This window comes from Elephantulus edwardii, unplaced genomic scaffold, assembly GCF_000299155.1.
Source record: "Elephantulus edwardii isolate Elephantulus edwardi_28Jun2011 unplaced genomic scaffold, EleEdw1.0 scaffold00028, whole genome shotgun sequence".
NCBI lineage: Eukaryota > Metazoa > Chordata > Mammalia > Macroscelidea > Macroscelididae > Elephantulus > Elephantulus edwardii.
This window is the reverse complement of record NW_006399778.1, coordinates 5400441-5422342: the sequence shown is the minus strand read 5'-3', so window position 1 is coordinate 5422342 and position 21902 is coordinate 5400441. Positions and strand designations below refer to the sequence as shown.

The 21902-nt window shown below is 52.2% G+C and overlaps 1 protein-coding gene across 1 annotated transcript in view; it reads right to left on the bottom strand.

Annotated features, from left to right (window-relative positions):
• Positions 1 to 1284: 1284 nt before the first annotated feature.
• Positions 1285 to 21902, bottom strand: part of RUNX3 (runt-related transcription factor 3) — a 27022-nt gene continuing 6404 nt past the window's right edge. The window contains exons 3-5 of the mRNA XM_006883509.1: positions 17175 to 17279; positions 4942 to 5100; positions 1285 to 1829 (exon numbers count right to left, since the gene is read on the bottom strand). Of these exons, the coding sequence (XP_006883571.1) occupies positions 1285 to 1829; positions 4942 to 5100; positions 17175 to 17279 (809 nt within the window). The remainder of the gene's footprint in view (positions 1830 to 4941; positions 5101 to 17174; positions 17280 to 21902) is intronic.

Here is a 21902-nt window from a genome sequence, read left to right as displayed (position 1 = left end):
CTCCGGGGTGGGGCCTCAGTGCATCTATGGAGGCTCTGAGATCCTAAATTTCATCCCTCTCAGAATACGCTGGACTCAGGCCCTGCTCACTCTTAAAGGAGACTATGGTTTGGAAAAGCAAACTTCAGCTTCTTTTTCAAACTCTCTCAAAAATTAATTGCACTCGAGTCAGAACCGACTCCCAGCTGACCCTCTGTTGAGTTTGTGAGGCTGTAAATTACACGGGAGGAGACTGTCCATCTTTCTCCTGTAGAGCCGCTGGTGGATTCGGTTCCCAGTGAGAACACTGGCTTTGGTTCAAGACTGCTTTTAGAGTACAGCTGGTTAAAGGTGGAGGTGTCAGAGGATCAGGGGGTAGAAGCTTGGGCTGTGATCTAGGGGTGGAGCACAGCTTGGCTGGACCTGGGCGGGGCAGCGATGCTGCCGTCTAACCCAGAAACCCTTCACCCAGAGCTTTCTGCTAGGCCCTATCCTGCCACACTGCTTGCTCCAGGAACAGGAATTATGAGGACAGCTGATGTGAAAGAAGTGACTGCCCTGGACTGGGAAAGTGCACTGAGGGACGGGTCTGCAGGCGCTTCCCTGGCTTTGCGGATCTGCTACCACAGGCAGATCCACTCTGTGGTTTGGGACCCACAGACAGCTGAGATGGGGGCTGCTTCTTAGCTGCTAGGAATTGTGAGGGAGGCAGGGCTGGGAAGACTGGCTTGGGTGTTCTTGTCCCAACTCTGCCAATGATTTCCTGGGTTCTCTGATTGGGTCCCAGCCCCATCTGTATGAGGAGGGGAACCCCCCGAGGGGTGAGGGACTTCCAGTTCTGATTCCATTTGTGTCAATGCAGGGACAGGATCCAAGGGGTCTTGAGGATGGTGGAGGGGGAAGGCGGCCTGTGAACAAGGAGCCCAAACTTGGGGCAAATGCTGCCTGTTCTTACAATGGAGCGGTCCACTGTCCTAGGAGAGCTGGACCCCGGGACATTCCTAGGCATGGGGGATGGCAAGGCCAGGGAGTGTGTCAGGGGGAGGATGCACTTCCCCCAGGAATGTGGGGTGAGATGACTAGGAGCTGGGCTGGGGGCAGTGTCCTGGGGGAGGTCCTGAACCCCTCTTGCACAAAGGCGTGGCGGCAGGAGACACGCTCAGTGGCACACTGGCTCTGGACACTGGGACCACAGCTGGCCTGGACCCTAAATGCCCTTCCTGCCCAGAGCTGGGCCAGTCATATGTCAGGAAGGTTCTTGGGGTTCCTGCCTCTGGTGGGAGAAGTCCGAGTTGACCAGAGCGGTCAGTAGGGCCTCCACACTGCCTCGTCCATGCGGCCTGGTGTGCTCAAGGCCGTGGGCGAGTTGCTGTGGCTGCCGTCGGCCTCCACGCCATCGCTCTGGCCGCCAAGGCTTGGGTTCATGAGGTTGCCAGTGGTGACAGAGGTGGCGCTGCTGGTGCAGGAGGCCAGCATGCGGTTGGGGGAACGGTCGCCCCCGCTGCTGCTGCTGGCCACCATGGAGAACTGGTAGGAGCCGGAGGACGCGCCATAGTAGAGGTGGTAGGGGGACGGGTTGGCCTGGAAGGGCCCACTCTGGTTCTGCGGGGCGCCGGGGTAGGGCGGCGGGAGGTAGGTGTGGTGGAAGCGGCTGGTGGCCGGCATGCCCGCCACACCCAGGCCGCTGATGTTGGTGCCTGAGGGTGAGGCGCTGTAGGGGAAGGCGGCCGACATGGCCCCTGGGTAGTGCATCCGAGGGTCTGGGAAGCGGCTCTCTGTGAGGGCAGGCAGGGCTGAGAAGGAGCGGTCAAACTGGCGGGGGTCGGAGAAGGGGTTCAGGTCCGGGGTCCCTGTGGCAGAAAAGAGGGGTCAGATGGAGCCTGAGGGCTTTGGATCGACACAGACCATTGTGGGGACTGCAGGTCCTATGACTGGTTCTCTTTCCGTCATTCCTGTGTAGGGGCCTGGGGAGCAGTGGGGCAGGAGTCCAGGGTGAGGAGGGTATCCATTAAACCCCACTCCTGGCCTGCCTGGGGAGCACATGGCTAAGGGGTGGTGGGGGACCGCAAGGGCCTGCCAAGATGAGTCCTAGACCTGGGTCTTCCTATATTTTGACCAATGGGCTGACTTGGTCAGTGGTCGGGAAGAGGGATGAACTCACAGCAGTAGCCCAAGAAGTCTCTCTGGCTTCAAACTCTGTCCTACCCACCAAAGAAAAGGGCCATCAGGGCACCCAGAGGGGGATCACCCTGAACCCCACGCCCAGCAGCACTGTTCCTGCCACGACTGAGGCACCTTCAGGCCTCCGCTCTGGCTCTGGCTGAGGTGCTATGTGACCTTGGGTGAGACTCGTCACTTGTCTTGAGCTGAGTGTGTCTCCTAGCAGCTGGCTTGGGGTGTGGACTGGAATGGGCAGTCGTCCAAAGCTCAGGATAGAGGGACATAGGGGCAGGGTCTGCGTGGCTGGGGTCTCTTGGATCACTTAGTGCTCCCCCGCCCCCATCAAGTCCCCTGGCTCTTCAGTTCTTTCACAAGATCTCAGAGGTCAGAGGTGTCCAGTTTGTGTCCCCAACAGGAACACAGAAGGGTATGGGGGGGGTAGGAGGAGGCCTAGATGGTAGTGCCTGCACCCCAAGTGAAGCTGAGTTGGGGTTCACATCTCACCTCTGAACCAAGCGGAGTATGTGATACCATCTAACAGGAAATCTATTCTCAAAGGAAACCCAAAGCGCGACCCCAGGATGTGGCCCAGGAAACAAACTCTGTGCAAGACCTGAGCTCACGTGGCCTGCAGGGCTCAGGGTTGGCCTGCCCAGACCTGGCGCAGTCCCCTCTTGCCTGTTCCTGGAGGGTGGTGGGGAAGTACCTGCCCTCAGCAAACCTCAGAGCCTCCTGTCCTTCCCTCCCAGCAGCCCCAGGAAACCCAAGCTGGCCAGGCCACTGTCCAACAGCCAATCCTAACACTGGAAGGAAATGTTTATTTTCTTCTCCAAATTGCCCCAGCTGCTGCACAGTGGCTGAATGAGTCCTTTGAGCTGTGAGAAGCCCCCATTGTGGGCAGCCGCAGCCGGGAGGCTGGGGGCTGAGGGATGGAGGGGCTAGAGCTTTCAGTGGCCCAAGCCAGAGGGTCAAAGGTATTAACAGGCATGGAGGGGAGTGAAAGTAGGATGTACTTAGGGGATCCCCAGGATGGAGCCTGGAGGGGGAGGCCTCATTCCACCAGGAGGGGGTGGCAAGTGAGAGGAACTCTCCATCAGCCTAGTCCTGCCAACACATCCGTTTCTTCCCACTTCACAGATAAGAAAACTGAGGCCCAGAGCAGCACACTGCCAGAAAGTGGTTGAGCCAGAACTCCTAGCCAGATCCACCTGGCGACAAAGTTCATGTTCTTTCTCTGGTTTGGCAGTCAAGAGTCCCTACTCTCGCTCAGAAAGTTTAGGCCTAAGGGGTGGTTGGGTGAAGTTAGTTTCCCCAAAGCCCAGTGCTGCCAGGGCTAGGGGTTGCTGCAGGACACAGCAAAGAGGGAAAGGACTGGGTCAGCCACTGCCCACTATGGCCTGATCTCCCTAGAACAGAGGCAGGGGTGTGGACAGGAGCCTCAGGACCCCTCAGACACTGCTCGAGGCCATGTCCACCCAGCTTTGGATGGGCAGAGGCAGAAAACTCTGTCCACAGGGTTGGTGGACAGGAATCACTGTTCACATCCATTCATTTAGTTCTGGGGATCCTAACAGGTCCCCAGTATCTAGAAGAGACCTGGTTCTGCCTGGCTTTCTTATTACATCTTGGAGTCAGGCGCCACCCCTGTTCTGTCCCCAAGCTCAAGAGCTGTGAGCTCCCCCATTTTACTAGCTGGAGCTCAGAGGGGGCTTATCTGGGTTCCTCCCCAGCGTGGTGCCTGTGCAGAGACAGGCCCACCTCTTGGGGACAAGGTGGGGAACCCACTTGAGGTTCCTGGATCCACTGTGCCACTCCCTTGCCTTAGCCAGCACACTGTACCAGGCACACATGGTAGAACCTCCGTTAACTGTGACCCAGCAGAGCTCTGGGCCCAGAGGAGAAGCAAGCGCAGTAGGCTGACGCCTCTCCTACCCTCTTCTCATTCCCTTCCCTATAGCCTTGGGTGAGCACTGTGGAGACTCTGCTTCTGGCGCAAGGCTGTATGATCCTAGGGGAGTCCTTAGCTCAGCCTCTATTCACTCATCTGCCAAATGGGCTCTAACATTGCCTTGGCGGACCAAGAATGAGCAGCCACAGCCTCTGCCGTCCTGCTAGATCCCTTACACCTCCACAAACCCTGACCCCACTTGCTGGCTGAGAGAGCCTGGAGGATGTAGCACCACCACCATTGGCTGAGCACCTACTATATGCCAGGCCCCTGTGCACTCTGGGAGATCTCTAGGAGGCCTGTTTCTGCCTGTGAGTCCTTCCATGCAGAGGGGACAGAGGCCTGTTCTTGGGGAGCCCTTCTCTTGCTTATCTGGGGGAGGTGTTTTCTGGTCCTGCGTAGAACCTTGCTCAGGTCATGCTGGGTGCCTTTCCAGGGCTGGACCAGAACTTTACAAAGCTCATCTGAGCACAGTCCTTCAGCTGAGTGTCACCCCGACCCTGTGCTGAGGCACCCACCACCGCCTTCCACTTTCAAATGAACAAGCTAAGGCTTAAAGAGGGAGTCATCATATCTGCTGTGGGCTCCAGGGACTCCTGATCCTGGACAAGTTGTCTCACCCATTTTAAAGAGGTCATCACAAGATTTATGTCCATTTACCCCAGGGAACAAGGAGCAACAAGAGGTCAGGGGCTAGTCTGTTCTGTTCATGCTGAGCCTGCGGGCAGGCACTATGCACAGGGTGGGTGTCACAGTGCTTGTGTCATGACTGAATGGCACCAGCAGTCCTGGCTAGGGTTTCCCATCTATGGAGAGTGTGCAGCCCCATTTGCCGCAGCCCCTGCCAGCCATACCTTGCATGGTTGTCTGGGGCTGGCTGCTGAAGTGGCCGGTGGTGCTGAGTGAGCCTCGGGGGCTGGGTGTGCTCGGAGTCACCCGCATACGCAGCCGTTCCAGGTCTCCGAAGCGGTCGGGGAACACCTTGGTCTGGTCCTCCAGCTTCTGCCGGTGCCCTGCAAGTGATGAGAGACAAGGGGGCCGATCAGCAGCCAGTTCCTCTGGTCCTCTTACTGTCTGGGTCTCAGGGCAGATGAGAGTGCCTCACTCTGCTGGGAAGTTCTTCTTTCACTCTAATCTTGGGCCTCATAGGGAGAATCCCTCGGCCATTACTGACATCTTTTCTAAATACAGAATGACTGTATCACCCACTCCCTCCCCAGGCCTGCTGTGACCACCCACCCCACTGCACCCCTCTGTTTGAGGGGAGATGAGTGCCCTCATCTTGTAGGTGAGGCTAACAGAGAGATCCAGACCACACAGAATTTGAACTAAGATTCAAGTCAGAGCATAGTGTGACCTAGGCCTCCACACACTGTTAGGAAGAAGGAGAAACTGAGGCAAATAGGCTCAGGAAAAAGGCCCAAGAAGGCAGGCAGTATGCGGAGAGAAACCAGGAGTGCTGCTACCCACCAGCTTTGAGCACCCCAGGTCATGCCGGATGGTGCCTTTGCTGGGAAGGTTGAGGCCTCTTCTCCCTGAGCCCTGCAAGCACCTCCTTGGTCTGGTCTCAGATAAGACGCTGGGAACAAGCTGGGGACCCTTGAGCGAACAGCTGGATTTCCCCTACCTCCAGCCAGAAGTTAGGGACAGGGGATCAGTGCACCTGGATTGAGGCATCACACCTGGAGAAAACTTCCCACCGCCTCTACCCTTCACCATGTCCCCCAAAGGAAGGACTCCAAGCCAGATGCCTGGAACCCAGAGGAGCTGGGGAATCCAGGTGGTCACCCCTTTGCCCCTGGACAGCCAGCCTTGGGCTAGGGGGCAGCTCCTGAGTGACACCAACCTTGTAGGACCCTCTCACCACCTACCCATCCCTCAAGTATTTATTTCATGTTTCATGGTTCACAAGCAACACATGGTTAGTTAAAAACAAATAAATATTAAATAAATTATTCAAAACAAAACAAAACAAAACAATGTAACTCATTCCTTGGAGTCTGTACTGACTCACAACTGACCCTCCAACAGGTTTTCAGAGGCTGTAAATCACACAGGAGGGGATGGACCACCTTTCTCCCACTGAGCAGTTGGTGGGTTCAAATGATGTGTTTTGGGATTGGCAGACAGAGCAACTCCTTACCTGCCAGGCCACCGGAGATCTCTAAAATTTCTTGTTGTCGTTGTTAGGTGCCGTTGAGTGAGACTCATAGCGACCCTATGAACAAAACGCTCTGAACCCTGTTCTATCCTGTGCCATCCTCACACTTCCTGATACACAAGAGTCCACTGCAGCAGTCACCATGTTAGTCTACCTAGTTGAGGGTCTTCCTCTCCTTCACCGACCCTCCATCTACCCAGAATCATGCTCTCTAAGGAATAGCCCCTCTTTGCCACATGTCCAAAGTAAGTGAGGTGAAGTCTCCTCATTCCTGCCTCCCAAGAGCATGCAGGCTGTACCTTCTCCAAGACATATCTGTTCATTCTCTTGGCCGTCCTTGGGATGTTCAGTGCTCTCCTCTGACATCACAGTGTCAATTATTTTTCTGTCATCCATATTCACTGTCTAGCTCTTGGATGCATCGCTAGTAATCAGAAAGAGCATGGCCTGAATCAGATGCACTCTGGTCCTCAAAGTGACATCCCTATTCCTCAATAATTTGGAAAGGTCTCTAACTGCAGATTTACCCAGTGCAATGTGTCTCCGTATTTCCTGACTGCTGGTACCAAGGGTGTTAATTGTGGATCCAAGCGAGATGAAGCTGTTGACAGTTTCAACCTCCTCTCCATCCATCATGACACTCTGCCCATTGGTCCAGTAATAAGAATCTTTGTTTTCCTGACACTGAGATGCAATCCATACCTAGAAGAAGGCTAATTGCCCCTGGCCTATCAGTTTGAAGATTTTTCTTTCTAAACTTTTTATAGCTTTACATGCATAAACTTTCTTGCGTCATCTCAGCTTGTGGGTCTCACTCTATCTCTTTATTTCCCTTGTCCGTAAAATGGGCAGAATAACTCAGCTCTGAGAAATAACAGTTTCTGTGAAACTTCAGAATACTTCCTGGACTTCTGGTGGCCTAGTGTTAAGAAACTACACTGCAATACCAAAAGCAAGCAGTTCCAATCCACCAGCTGCTCCTTGGGAGAAGGATGGACAATCTCCTCTGGTGCGATTTACTATCTCTGAAAATCCACTCGAGGTCAGCTCCAACTCAGTGGTACACAACAACGAGAAGGTTCATCAAGCGTGACAAGAACACTCACTGCTATGCCAGTAACTGTCCTTCTTTCTTGTCACATCTTATCGGAGATGGGAGCTCATTCAGTCACTCTCCAGGATGGACACTTAGGGTGTTTCCAAACTTCCTCTGTTAGTTCCTTAACGCATGCTCAGAACATCCCTGGTCACATTTCCTGTGTAAGGTCACACTAGCCAGGTGAACACTGGGAAAAGGCCTGCTCACGTGGAGGGCAGTGCCTTCTTGGTCCACCTTATTAACAACCGGCCACCAAGCACCATGAGAACGTTGGCCCGGCTGCCTCACCAGCTCCCAGAGGGATGAGGAATCTTACCTGAGGTCACACAGCTGTGAAGGGGGCAGCATTTCCTGGCCCTGGGTCCCACGGGAAGGAAGGGAAGGGAAGTAGGAGGAAGAAGAGAAGGTTTGCTTGGGTTCTTGTGTCTGGGTGATGCGCAGACTTTTCAAGAATGACAAAGAGGGCAGAACGAGGATGAGGTGAAAGCTAGAATGGAACTCCCCACTGTCCTTCCCTGCCTGGACAGATGATCTTGGGACAGGGTAAAGGGAATGCTGACCACTGCTGGGATAAGGAGAATCTGACAGTCTCAGAGTGGGCCTGCTTTCTGATTTTTAAAGCAGAGTGCAGAATACTTTGGTATCTGCAGACCTTTAGCTACACTTCTGCCTCAACTGAGCCCTTAGTACCATGGTGGGAGTTCTGGTATCACAGGGGTTCAACAAGTTACTGAGAATTGGGGAATCCCACTTTCTCCTCTGATGATGCCTCAGGCTGGGAGCTCATGAACGGGGGGCAGCAGGAATAGGACCACTTGGCCTTTTGTGGCTGCCTCCCAATAACCTTGAGACTCAAAGGGGAAAACATGGGCTAAGGTGAGCTCGGCTGGATTCCTACAGGGGTTGGGAAAGTATGTAGATGGGACGAGCAGGACAACGTGGAAAATATGCTTTGTAGGAAGGACAGCTGCCTTTCAGTCCAGGTGCTAAGTGCCCTGGTGGACGTGGGCATGGTGTGGCCAGAAAATCCCATTTTCAGAAGCCAGTCACAAGCCTGCTGTTGTGTGCAATTTCCTGCACTGGATAAGCTGGCAAGTAATTAAAAACCTTAACAGCACCACCAACACTACGTGGGTCGGTCAGTTTGTCATCTCTATGTGAGAGATTTTGCTTTCAGGTTGACTACAAAAACTCAGCCACTGAGGATAGATTCAGGGTCCTCGGGAGTAACTGGTCCCTAGGGAGTGTCACCAGGCTCAGCCCACAGCCTTCGTGGACCTCCAAGGAAATGCGGCTGCCCTTGCCTCTGGACACAGCAGGGAGATGTGGACAAGCTGAGGATGAATGAATTCAGAAGCATCTGGGCAGGCGGGAAGCTGAGTGGATGGACGTCGAGACTGGCCTGCAGCGGCCTGGGTATGAAGGATCTGGGGTCTTAGTCAACCACAAGCTTGAAGTAAGTGAGCCAGTGAGGCTATGGCAGAGCTGGCACGAAAGCTCCGGATACTGGTACCACTGGTGAAGAAAGCCTCCTGTGCCTGAATCACGTAGTTTTTCAAAGAGTGTTCACAGTTCCTCCTGGGGCCTGGCAGGAGGAGGGCAAAGGGTACAGGCTGCCAAGGTTCGGGAGGATCTGCCTTGCCACTAGCAGCATGGTGGCCCACTCAAGTCACACACTCGTCTCCTCACCCAAAGCTGCTGTGTCTTCTCCTGCCTCCCTATCAGGCTGTGTTGCTGGTCAAACAAGGTCTACCACATGGGCTACCTCTACCATGACGGTCACTTCTACTCATGCCTGTGCCCAGGGAGGCGCCCTGGCCACCCCTACATCAGAGAAGAGGCCTGTGAGGGCAGCATAGTGAAGTCTGCACTTGGAGTCACAGCCCCAGGGCACGGGCGTTCACTCCCTAGGCTCCACTGGCTCCATGTCCAGTGCTCCTTCTCCCAACAGGCTCTTTGTGCTCCCATTGTCCAGATGGGACAGCTGAAACTGAATGAAATCTTAACTAAGATTGACAGGCCCAGGGTATGAACTTGGTAAGAGGAGCCTGGAGCTCAAGTGTCTGCCATTATGCTATCGTGTCTTACTGGGCAGACTTCCGGGTAGAAGGGAGTTTCACAGCGTTGTAGGAATTGCTTCCTTGTTGCTGTGGGACAGAGACACTGGGGAGGGGCCGATGGGAGCCAAGGCGTCTCCACATGGCCAGGGCGCCAGCGAGTCTCGGAGCCACGGGGTTGGGCCTTCACATAGGAGCAGACCCATACTTCCTGTGCCTGAGGACAAGAAGATGGGTCTGCAGAAAAGGCCTCTTTCATTCAGTTACCCACAGTGGGAGCTGGGTGGGAAGCCATGGCCCTGGCACACTCGACCACTGATTAGTCTAGGTGTGACCCTTCTGTACTCTGTACCTCAGTTTCCCTTCTGCTCATTAAGGTTCCTCTAGCTCTGAAAGTCTCTGGTTTAAAACTGTAGGGATTGGCTGGTGGTCACACTGGGGACCCTAAAAAGGAAGAGGGCAGGATACTTATTCTGGGGTCCAGGCACAACCTTTCCATAGCTGTTCTTCCCAATTTCTCCCCAACGCATGTGCGCGCGCATCAGCTCTGGCACAAACCCAGCTAGAAGGGGTTCTACCTAGTATCTCTTCTTCAGGAAGCCCCCTTCTCCCCACCATGTCTACAGGCAGGCCTAGCTAGTGCTGTAAAAATCCAGATGGTGCCAAGCACCCTGAACTCTTTCTCCATCCCAGGGACTAAGGGTTTGCCTTAAACAACTGTGTCTCTCTGCACCCTCCCCAGGAGGGAGGTCCTTCACTGTTCCTATTTCACAGGTAAGCAAACTGAGGCGAGGAGAAGCCTATGACATTCCAGGGTCACTCAGAAGGTACCTGGCCACCTTGTTTTCCCCAGAACCCATCCCTAAAAAGGAGTTTCAAAACCAGGGGCTCCAGACCATGGTGTTTTAGAGCCTGGAGCTGTTTCCGCAAGGCCAAGAGGGTGGATCAAAGCACCAAAGGCCAATCTCAAAGCCCTGCTCCACGCACCCAGTCCCTCTGTGGGGCTTGCCTCCTTGTCTGGAAAGCAGCTACCATGCTGCCCAGCCCAAGGGCACACGTGAGAGGAGAAGAAAAGGAAGTGCTCAGAGTACCTTGGCGGGAGGATGGAGAGTTCCTGCGGAAGGCCCCACCACGGCCGTGAGCCTAGGTCCACCAACTGGACTCAGTAAAGATGGGTCCTCAACAGTGCCTAGATCAGCATCCACACCCCTTGTCTGTGACAGAGCAGACCCTATTCTGCCTCCTCCTGATCCCGGTGGCCCCAGGAAGCTGACCCCCTAATCTATGCTGAGAGATCTTGAGCATGTCATTCCCACTCTGCCCCTCTCCACCTGAGCTTCAATGGTCTCATCTGTGAATTGGGAATCACATTCTTTAACTGAGAGTAAGGACATGCTATGAGATGTAAACTGCCCAGCCAGGCTTGGTCCTCCAGGAAGGAGGGGTTCCAGAACTGCTGGGCCATCCACCCACTAGGCACTCAGTTGCTCCTGTCCACATCAGTCCCTCAGAGTGACTAGCACCACAGGTGAGATAGGATCCAAGTAGGGAAAGGAATCCTGGGGCTAGAAAGACTGGGTACCACACACAGGGTCCTTTAGTGGGAGGACAGAGGATGAGGGCTGCATTCCTAGTTGGGGAGTCCCCTCTTTCCATCCCCCAGGAGCACACCATCACTGGTGCCTAGACCAGATGAGATTCCAGCACCTGCCAGCTTCCAGGTGCTCCTGGGGAACTGAAGGGTCATCAGTACCACCCCTGCCTCTAGATTGCACCAACACAAGTCCTGGGCATCTCTGGCATGCCAGGCCCTACACCAGGTGAACCAAGTAGATTGTCTGAAAAGAGCCACAACCCACTAAGAGGCTGTTCCCGTCAGCCCCATTCCACAGATGAAACAGGAAGATGTGGTCAAGGTCACTTGGTCAATGAGTGGCAGCCAAGAGTCAAGTTTGGACTGGTCAGCTCACTTTATGGAGTTTGGCTGATAACGACCTAAGGAAGGCAAAGTGGGGCTTGGTCACCTGGCTGTGAGGCTGGCTGGCAAGCAGCCAGTCCAGCATCTTGACTTGAAATGTGTGTGTGTGTGTGTGTGTGTGTGTGACAAGAGGCAGTGTGAAGGTTGGAGCAGGATGGACAAGCAGCATCAGGCAGTGCTGCACGTTGTGCTGGGGACAATGAGCGCCCCGATTACCAGGCCCTTTGCCCATCTGAAGCCACTTGGTTGCCTCCCTTGGCTGCCTGGGCCGGTCTTGGCACAGCCACAGCCCAGACACAGCAGCTACTGTCTGCCCAGCCCTCCGGGTGGGGCGCCTAGGCCTGGGGGCCCGCTCTGCGGCCTGTCAGGAGATTTACACCCGACTTTTAACAACCGCTGTGGAATCGCAGGCGGGTGCTGGAGGAGGACTTATAAAGCAGAGCGGCCTGGGGTGGTCTGCCGTGAATCGGCCCCCTGTGAGACGATGAAAGCGTGGGTCGGTGGCTGGGCAGGGAAATGGGCTGGCGAGGGGCCAGCGGGCAGGGAGGCGGGCAGCTCCCTCCCAGGGCTGCAACTGGGGCTTCCAGCAGCCTGGGGTTGATTAGGGGAGCCAGGGAGGTCTGAGCTTAACCCCTTCCCTCCTGCTGGGCTGCCTCCCTTGGCTTCCTGAGATGCTCCTGGGGGCTCTGGGAGCTGCAAGAGGAGAAGCAGGCATGTCTGCCCAGGCACCCCCCTGCCTCCCCACACTCGAAGCTGAGGAAGAAACCACCAAAATGCCAGAACCCTCGAAGACTCAGCTGTAGGTTTAGGGCCACCTTTCTGGTTCATACTAAGTTTTCCAGGGCCCAGCAACCACACTGGCTGGTTGCTTACTTCCTGCAGGCCTCTGCTCAAATGCCACCTTTCGGGAAGGCCTTCCCAGCCCCTTCCCCATAATAGTAGCTGCCCTTTTGATGTTCTTCACAGACCTTCTTATACCTGAGAAATTACCTCATACGTTAAACTATATATAGTCACTCTGCCCTCTTAACAAGTACTTACTGAGCACCTACTAACTGCTCTTATCTGTAGCCTCTGCAACAGTGCAGAGGAGAAAATAAGCCCCCATTCTCGTGACACAAGATGTTAGGGGAGCAAACTAGTGAACCACAGAGCAGATCAGAGGATGCTGGGTGTGCAGGGCTGAATTCAAGTTAGGAAGGTTAAGACAGTGGTGGGCACAGCTTCAAACAGACGGGCCGGGAAAGACTTCACCTACAGAGTCTGTATAATCTTCTGGATGGGAGATATGTCTGGAGAAAGACTCTTCTGGGCAGAGGAAACAGCCAGTGCCCTGAGGCAGGTCTGATGACCAGAGAGGAGGCCAGGGAGCTTCAACTGAGGTGAGATGGTAAGAGAGAAGGGGAGAGGGGAAATGGGCAATAGACCAGCAGGGTCTTGTGGGCCTTGGTAAGAACAAAATGTATGTAGCACTTCTCCCATTTTTAGAGTGTGAGCCTTGAGAAAGTGGAATTTTAGGTTCACTGCTGCACCCCAGCTTCTAGATCAGTATCTGACATAAGGCTGGTGCCTAATAAAATAGCTGCTGACATTGCTCCATGCATAATTTGGGAAGAAAAGGTCCATAGCTTTCAGATTCTTAAAGGAGTTGATGAGCCAAAAATAATCCGACGGCTTAGAAGGATTAATAACCTGGTGGCGTTCTACCCTTTCAGGGGTTCCTGAGTGTCGAACCTTGATCCATGGATGCTGACTTGGGGCCCTCACACCTCTACGCCAGCATCACCAGGCACAGAGCTGTCTCTTACCCCAGTTTTGAGGCTGTCTGACAACTAGCTTTCCCCCTCAGTCCCCAGCACTGAGAACCTCATAAACCAAGGCCACAGAGGCAGGAAGCCACTAAAGCCAGCCGGCCACCTGGCTGCAGGTCGGGCACGCTCTGCAGGGCACCAGAGGGGAACGACCTGGCCACAGAAGCCACAGTCAGGCCTCAGGGATCTGTGATCCCTTCCCTGGCTCTGGGAGTAAACCTCACCCCAACTCTGCCTCCTAGAAGGCTTGGCCCTCAAAAAGCCAGGGGCAAGCCTGGAAAACACTCCCTGGTGCTCACAAGGATGGCTATATTCCACAAGGGCTTCTGGGTACTTCCTGTGGGCTGGGCAGCTATAAACTCATTGCTCTTATACAAAAATTCCCCAAAGCACATGCTAACATCCTCCCCATTTTACAGATGTGCACACTGAGACTCTTCTAGATGACTCCCATTTTCCTGAGTGCCAGGCCGCTGCCCCCACAGTTCCCCATAGCACATTCCAACCTCATGCTCCTTCGGGAGCCGATCTAAATCAATAAATGGAGACTGCATAGGACTTGGTATACAGGAAGGCACTCTGATGACTCCGTGTATTATGCATTGTGCTGAGACATTAAAGGCTTGCAGCTACCAGGTGCTCCAAGAGAGGAAGATAAGCAGTCTCCTCTTGTGAAGACTTAGAGCCCTGGAAACTGGATAAAGGGCTGCCATGAGCTGGAACCGACCTGATGCACACAGAGGCTGCTCAGAGACCAACAGCTGCTGCGCTGCCCTGTTCTGTGACAGGTGGGGAAGCAGAGGTCTGGAAGGAGGAACAGGCCTGGTCACAGACCACAGCTCAGGGTGGGGCTGGAACCCAGGATGCAGGCACACCTGGTCTCAGGACCAGAGAAGGAGTGAACAGGTCTTCAGACACTGCCGTAAGAGGTGGCAACACACAGAAGCACCTCCCCCGGAACTCCTCTGAGTTGCTCTAAAAATGAACTTCTGCAGAAGATTTCATTTGAACAAGTCAAACCACTGACCCAGTTTGTGCCAAGGCCAGAAAGTGGCACCAGCTATCTGCTTTGGGCAATGAGGCAAGTCTGGCCTCTGGCCGGCCCGGTGCCTCTCCCTTCTCTTGCTGCCTCATTGCTTGCCCTCTGGCCTTGTCCTGTGCCACCACTTCCTCTATCAGCGTACTCCAAGAAGGGACCCAGGAGAGAAAAACAGGAAGGGGATTCCTCCGTGGGTTCCCAAGGGCGGGGCTGCACCTGCCCCCTGTCCCCTAGGCAGCTCTGTACCAACACGAAGGACTCTGAGAGCTGCCAGGCACAGCCCTGCCCCGTTGACCCTCTACCAGACAACCATCACATGCCTCAAGGCACAGCAGCTCTCTGCTTTTTGATGTGGCTCCTAGGCACTCTGCCCTCACACTTGCCCCATGCTGGCTCCTGTCCATTCTGATTCTAGCTCTGGAGAGCCAGACCATCACCCCCCTCAGTGGAGACCCTATGCCTCTGTTAGCATGGCCTGGGGTCCTTGGCTGTCACACTGCTGCTGACCAAGAGAGGCCCACCAATGAGCAGCGGTGAGGGTGTGACTAAAGGGAGGAGTCAGATGCGGGAACAACAGTGGCCTGGATCCAACTAGGACCCCCCCTCAGCCGCGAGTCCAAGGGAAGAACCATAACTATGTGAATGGGCACCTTCTTTACGTCACTCACTCACTTGTTTGCGGCAGAATCAGAACTGTCTTCCAGCTGACCTCCTGTGAATTTCTGAGGCTGTAAATCGCACAGGAGGAGACTGGCCACGTCTTCCTCTCTTTTATTGGTTGCTGTGTGTCATCGACCCATAGCTGACTCTCCAGCAGGTTTTTAATCACACAGGAGGAGACTGATCGTCCCTCTCCCATGGAACAACTGGTGGATTCAAACTGTGTGCCTTAGGGATTGTGACGTAAACTACCAGAGAAATACGGCTTGGCTTTTGCGTTAGCAGCACCACTCCCTACAGACCATGCCACCAGAGCCTCCTGCTTTATACAGGGAAGTGTTTTATACAGGTTAACACATTTTCTCCTCACAACAGCACCACAAGTTACCTTGCTTGTGTAAATCCATTGTCAGACAAAAGAACTCAGGAACCAAAATTATTTTCCCAAGGTCCCACAGCCAGGCAGGTTGGTTCAGGGCCTGTTCTCCACACCCAAGCGGAACAACGGGTCATAGACGTTTCTCAGCCACTACGGACGAGAGCTTCCTAGGGTTGGCCCAGGTCTCTGGTCCAGTTTACGGACTTCAAAACTAAGGCCAGAAAAGAGGCAGGGCTTTCTCAGGTCATGAAGTCCTAGGCTAGAGCGAGGGCCCATCCAGTTTGATTCCAGCAGAGAGGCCCAGTGGGAATTGTTGTCAGACTGGGTGTTGATCAGGAGCTGATGACCACAGTTTTGATGACCATGGGCTCAGGAGAGGTGGAGGGAGTGACTCAGAGGTTAGGAGGGACGCTATTCTAGGGCCACTGGGCCCAGTGCCAAGCCTTTCCCAAGTGGCCAGACTCTAGAAAGGGCCAGGAATTGGACATCTGGGGAGCCCTCACTGACAGGGTCCTGGCACAGTCACACTCCACTCCGAGCCTCTCAGGCCCCCTCAGTGATCGTGCTCAGTGTGAGGTCCAGGGCTAGGTCTTCCACTTCCTGACCGAAGGCCCTGCCTCTGCTGTCACCAGGCTCCCAGTAGATATAATACATACAATGGAGTTTTATAAATGGCAAAGGGGACTCAATTACAAGGTCAGCGATGGACAGGACAGCTCTCAAAACAACAGACTGCGCAGGTCACAGGTGGGAAGAGTTCAGTCAAGGGGTCTAAGCCGGAGCTCAGGTGCCACCAGGCCAGAGCTGGCTGGCTGGCTCTGTATTTCATTCATTCGTTCACCACAGAAAGGTAGTCTACTCTGCAGCAGCAGCCCCCACAGATTCTTGATCAAAGGCAGCAAACTTCAGGTACTCCAGCAAGTAGACATTTAACACAAATTCCTTTTAAACGAAAACACACAGATCAGGGCTTCCACCAGTCAAAACACATACTTAATAAACGCTTTTGAGTTGGAACCTACCAGCAGCTGATCCTCTATTGAGTTTCTGGGTCTGTAAACTGCATGGGGAGGAGAGTCTTTCCTCCTCGGAGCAGTTATTGTTGATTTGAACTTCCAGAGTGCCATGGCCTTTGGATTAGCAGCGCCACAGATCTCTAAGGATTGGCCACCATAACTCTGCCCAATGTAGGTGCTCATTAAACGCCTGCTGAATCATGTATCCTTTCCTTATCTCCCTTGTGTTGGCCCTGGAGTCAGAGTGCCTGGGCTCCTCACATCTCCATTCTTCTCACTACCTACGTGACCCCAGGCAACTAGAGATCAAGATTCAAAGGAAGACTTCCCAGGACGGAGCCCATCCAGACACCTCCAGCCTCTCACTTGCTCCCTGTTCTGCCACCAGCAGGAGAAGCAGGGGTGGAGTGGAGCAATCCAACTCTATTCCTCCCTCTTATTCCCAGGCCCTGTACCCAGACCACACACACACAAGAAAGGTCTGAAACCTTTTTCATCCTTGACTGATGCAAATCTATACTCCCCTAGCTGGCTCCTAAGGGGCAGTCATGCCATCAGAGTGAGGGGTGTGGGGATTGTCAACAAGCTGGTCCTGTGATAGTCTCCATGGTTCCTACCATCATCCATCCTCCTGGCCTCCTCCCTGGACTTCGGAAGTCTGGGCCAAACACAGAGGACTGCGGCTTTGCTGTTAAGCACACTCTTTGTATGTATGTGGAGGGGGGGCATGCAGAGGACGGGACAGAACTGAGGACTGCCACTCCAGCAGGAGGCCACTCTCAGAGGGGTTCTCCAGGAACGGGGTGCCAGCTGCCAGATTCTGCTGATGTCCTTCTCCCACAGGGTCCTCCTCCCCTCCCATGGGGCTCCATGGCTCAAGCACTTACGTCTGGGTTCCCGGGGTCCATCCACAGTCACCTTGATGGCTCGGTGGTAAGTGGCCACTTGGGTGGGGTTGGTGAACACAGTAATGGTCAGGGTGAAACTCTTCCCTGCGCAGGTGGAGATAAAAGGAGGAGGTTGACACCTTTAACTAATCTTAGCATCTGATTATCCCATTGTACCCCCCACCCTTAGAAGTCCCTAACATTCAAGGAGGGGCTGGTCTCTCTCCTTAGAACCTGGACAGAAGATGGGACTCTGGGAGAAGAACAAATTGCTGGGTTTGCCAGTCAAAGGTCCCTGGATGTCTAACACCACACTGACCACCTTCCTCCGACTTCATGGCTTTCTGGCCAAGCTGGCTTTTCTCCCTACTTCTTCTTTTTTTAAATTAATTTTAATGAACGTTTACAGACTTAGGGTTTCCAATCATTCATTGTTGCACCTTTCTCCCTGTATTTCCTCCCTACTTCTGAGGCTTTCTTTATGTTAAACCTCTGCCCTTCACAATTTTGGGGTGAGAAGCCAAGAATAGGTGTACTTTTCTCCCCTCTTGAAAATTATGAATGGTCTCTGTAGAAGATTTTGAGAACACAGCTGTTGCTGTTGTTCTGTGCCATCGAGTCGAGTATGACCCAAAGTGATCCTATGAACAACAGATCTGAACGCTGTTCTATCCTGTGCCATCCGCACACTTTCTGACATGTTAGATCCACTGGGTAGTCACTGTGTCAATCCACCTGGTTGAGGGTCTTCCTCTCCTTCACCAACCGTCTGCCTTTTCAAGCATGTTGAGAACACAAAGGATTTAACAAAGAACCATTATGCAGAAGCTCACTAACCAGAGACAAACACTGGTAATATCTGGGCATTTTCTCTTCCAATCCACTTGGTATGCATGTATGTATTTTTACGTAGTTGCAATGGTACTAAGATTCTGCTTTTGTACTCTACTTTTTTTCATTTAACATCATATCACAAGTACTCCCCCATATCATTTAGAATTCTTTCTTCATAAACGTCATTTTTAATGGCTGTAAATTATTTCAACTCATGGAAGTCTCATCTTTTATTCATCCATCTCCTTACTCTTGAGCATTTACTTACTCTTGGGCATTTACATTGTTGCTAATCTCTTATTCGTTGCTAATTTCTTATTGGTGTGCGCAGCTGTGGCTGGAAAAGGAATGATTTGGGAGCTGCAGACGTTTAATTTGTAGACATAACTGTTATTTCCAGAACTCTGTTCTATTTTTAGATTTACATTTGGCTCCGAAGTCTCCATTCAAAATTCCTGAGGGGGAAAATAAAACCCCACCTAAAATCCGTTAAAAGAATAATTTCTTGCTATTTAAAATACAATGACAATGACCTACTTATGAAAATCTTTGTCTGCACCTCTGCTTACTTCTTTAGAATAGATCTTGAGTAGTGCAGGGTGATTTCTCTGCACTAGAGTTTCCACAAAGAACTACTTATGGGTACTGATCTGGAGAGAAGCTCCCAGAGCCAGCACTGAGGGCTTTGGCCACCAGAACAGGGTCCGAACACGTGGCACTTCTCTATCTGCACTGTGACTTCATCTGTCTCTTGACTTGGAAAGACTTGTAAACTCACTCTGACTTCACTTGCCTTTCATTTGATAAGATCAACACTTTTTTAGATGTCGTATTATCCATCAAAATCCAACACATATTATTCCTTCACGTCCCTGAATAATTTTTACTTGTAAAACTTCTAGATTGTGACTGTTAACACTTCTGTGCTATGTCTGTGGTGCTTCGGTTTCCCCAGTTCATTGGCTTTTACTTTTCCTTTTTCTGACACAGAACTCTCAGGCATTTTCAGTTTTCTTTCTCATCAGTTCTTGGTGCTTTCTTCTGTTGTTTTTATGTTGGGACTGGTTTCTCCACTCAGAAAGCTGGTATTGTTTTACTTGAAACAAACCAACAGTGGTTTCTTTACTTTTGACATTGAATTCTATGATTTTTCTGTAGGTTTACTGGTTATCATGGTAGAAGGAAAGGATTTTTCTTCAAAATAGAAGAGGTCCACTGGCCTACCTCTCAATTCTATACTGTAACCCAAATGATGTAGGGGGGGGCGGATTATGGGAGGACTGCTGATGTATGCAACCTCAGACCTCACCCCTTGGGTCTCTGCCTCTGACCACACCTCTCTAGATGCCACTTACAGGTAGCGGAGCTCCATGATTTCAGGGCCTTATCACCCGGGTACCTGCAGCCTGTACAAGATGGCCTCTCAAGGGAGGGGCTCTGAATATAACCCTCTGCTGTCCTCTCACCTCTTAGCAACATCCTGATTTGCAAGTGAGGAGATGACAACTCAGGGAGAAACTGTATCTTATGTCTCTCTCTGTATGTCTGGGTATTTGTTGGTTGAGTGAGCAACTGAAAATTCTAGACCCGGAAACAGGAGGCTCACAACAGAAGTAACTGAGCAGGGTTGCTGGGGTCCCACCAAGTAATGCTGATGGCTGTTGAAACAGCAGGGCAAGTTTAAATGAACAATCAGGTGTAACTGCGGCCCTTGTACTGCACTGGTACCTCTCTGGGAGAAAATTCCTGAGCTGGAGGCAGGGACAGAAATACAAAGGCTTCGCCCCTGGGGTGTGAGTCAACAGAACAACTCAACCTCTCAGTCTCTGGCCACAGGGGCACTGTCCATGCTTTCTGGGAACAGAAAGGGCCCATTATCTAGGAAAAGCAGGCAGGTGGCTCTTGGTAGCCCTCTCCTGAGATCCTCCTGGCCCACCTCCAAAGCCTTCCCTTGCTCTGAGGTCCCCAGGGTGAGCTGGCATTACCCTGCTCCCTTAATTATCACCCCAGCTTCAACCAGCAGGATGTTACTGGGGTCCCTGGATGGCAGGAGGTGATTCTGCAGACTATTCTGGCCCATGTGAAGTTTACGCAGACAGGTGACTATGATGAGGATATAAGGGGACTGTGACAAGGATGCTGGGGCCCAGCAGCAGCAGTCTTGTCCCTGTAGCTCTGGCTTCTCACCTCACCACTTTCAGGTCTCCACTGTAAAGTCCCCTTTCCGCCAGGCTCCCTGGTCACCTGATACTAAAGTAGCTGTTTTTAACTTGGCATCTGTTAGCATGCCATGGCAGCTGAGCTGGAGACTGGAAAGAAATGACATTTTTCTTGTCCTCATCAGTAATTGGTATTTAGCGTTTCTCTCCAGTATGTGACCAGCAAACCACACACAATGGTATCGTCAACAGTACCTGTGACCTTGGCAGCGGCCAAGGTCACAGACCTTTACATATCATATTACAGTTGTTGCTGTTTTCTCTAAATATCTTTTAGGTTCGCCACCACTTCAAAAGCATGTTGTCATCTGGAGAGACCCTGCTGTTCACTGCACAGACAAAGCAGCACATTCATCACCATTTTGCTTTTTAACAGTTTGCAAACTCTATTTTTTTTTTTTTGTTTCGTGTTCTCCGAGGAGATTTTTTTTAAATTTTATTTTATTAATTTAAATGAACGTTTACAGAGATTTTGGATTTCCATTCATTCATTGTTGCATTTTTCTCCCTGCCCACCCCTCCCCTCTAGTTTGCTCTTCTCTTTGAAAAGTAAAATTCCTTCAGTGGTATGCAAACTCTATTTTAATATAATAGAGTTTTGCTGTAATCTTTACTATTTCATTCTATGCATTTAAAAACATTATTCTCAGAAAGGTCCAGGGGCTTCAGATTCAGAGAGATCTGGTGCAAACAAGGTTAAGAACCCAGATCTACAGTCTTGTGGAGCCTCCTGGCTCCAACTCTCTGTTCTCCAGGCCTGTGTGAATTTCCCATAATGTTTATGACTTCAAATAACCAACCTACTTTACTTATTTTCTATCTTTACCTCCCTCTACTAGATTATAAACTTTCTCTTAGTCAGAAATTTTATCTTGTTCAAGGCTGTGTTCATGTTATTGTTGTTTGCCATCGAGTTAGAAACATTGCTGACCCTCCAGCAGGTTTTCAGAGGTAGCAAATTACATGGGAGGAGACTGCCCATCCTTCTCCCTCAGAGCAGCTGGTGGATTCAAAAGACTTGCTTTCGAGGTTGCGGCACAGCTTCTTACCACTAGGCCACCAGCGCTGCGCCCTTACTTCCTAGAATAGTACGCAGTACATAGCAGGTTCAATAAATGTTTGTTAAAAAATTAAGGGCCAAGATTACTGTTCCCATTTTATAGATGAGAAAATCAATTACTGTTCCCAATTTACAGACGAGAAAACTGAAGCGCACGGAGGAGCAGTAAGTTGACTGACTCACAAAGCATCCAAGTAGGGTGCAGGAAGAGATTCTCTGCCCATATGCACATACACACACACCCCTCCCTCACCAGGTGTGAAAACCTCACACAACCCCTTGAGGTAAAAATCACACCCTAACAGTTTCCTCCCATTTCCAAACCTGAGCACCACCCCTCCCAGGGCCCCAAAAAGAGAAGGGAGGGTATGGGGAGGAAAGAAGGGGCTGAGGCCAAAGAGTAGGAAACAGGGAGAGTTGGTGTCAGCTACAGCAGAAGGCCAAGGGTGGGGGTCACCAAGGATGGGGGGGCGTTCAGCACCCTCTGCCCTCCTTGCCCCTTCCCAGCTTTCTCTGTGCCTGAGGACAAACACATCTCTCCACCTCTCATCTTCCTGGTGTGGGATGCTGAGGAGACAAGATGGGTAACTCCCTACAGAACCCTGGGCACACTTA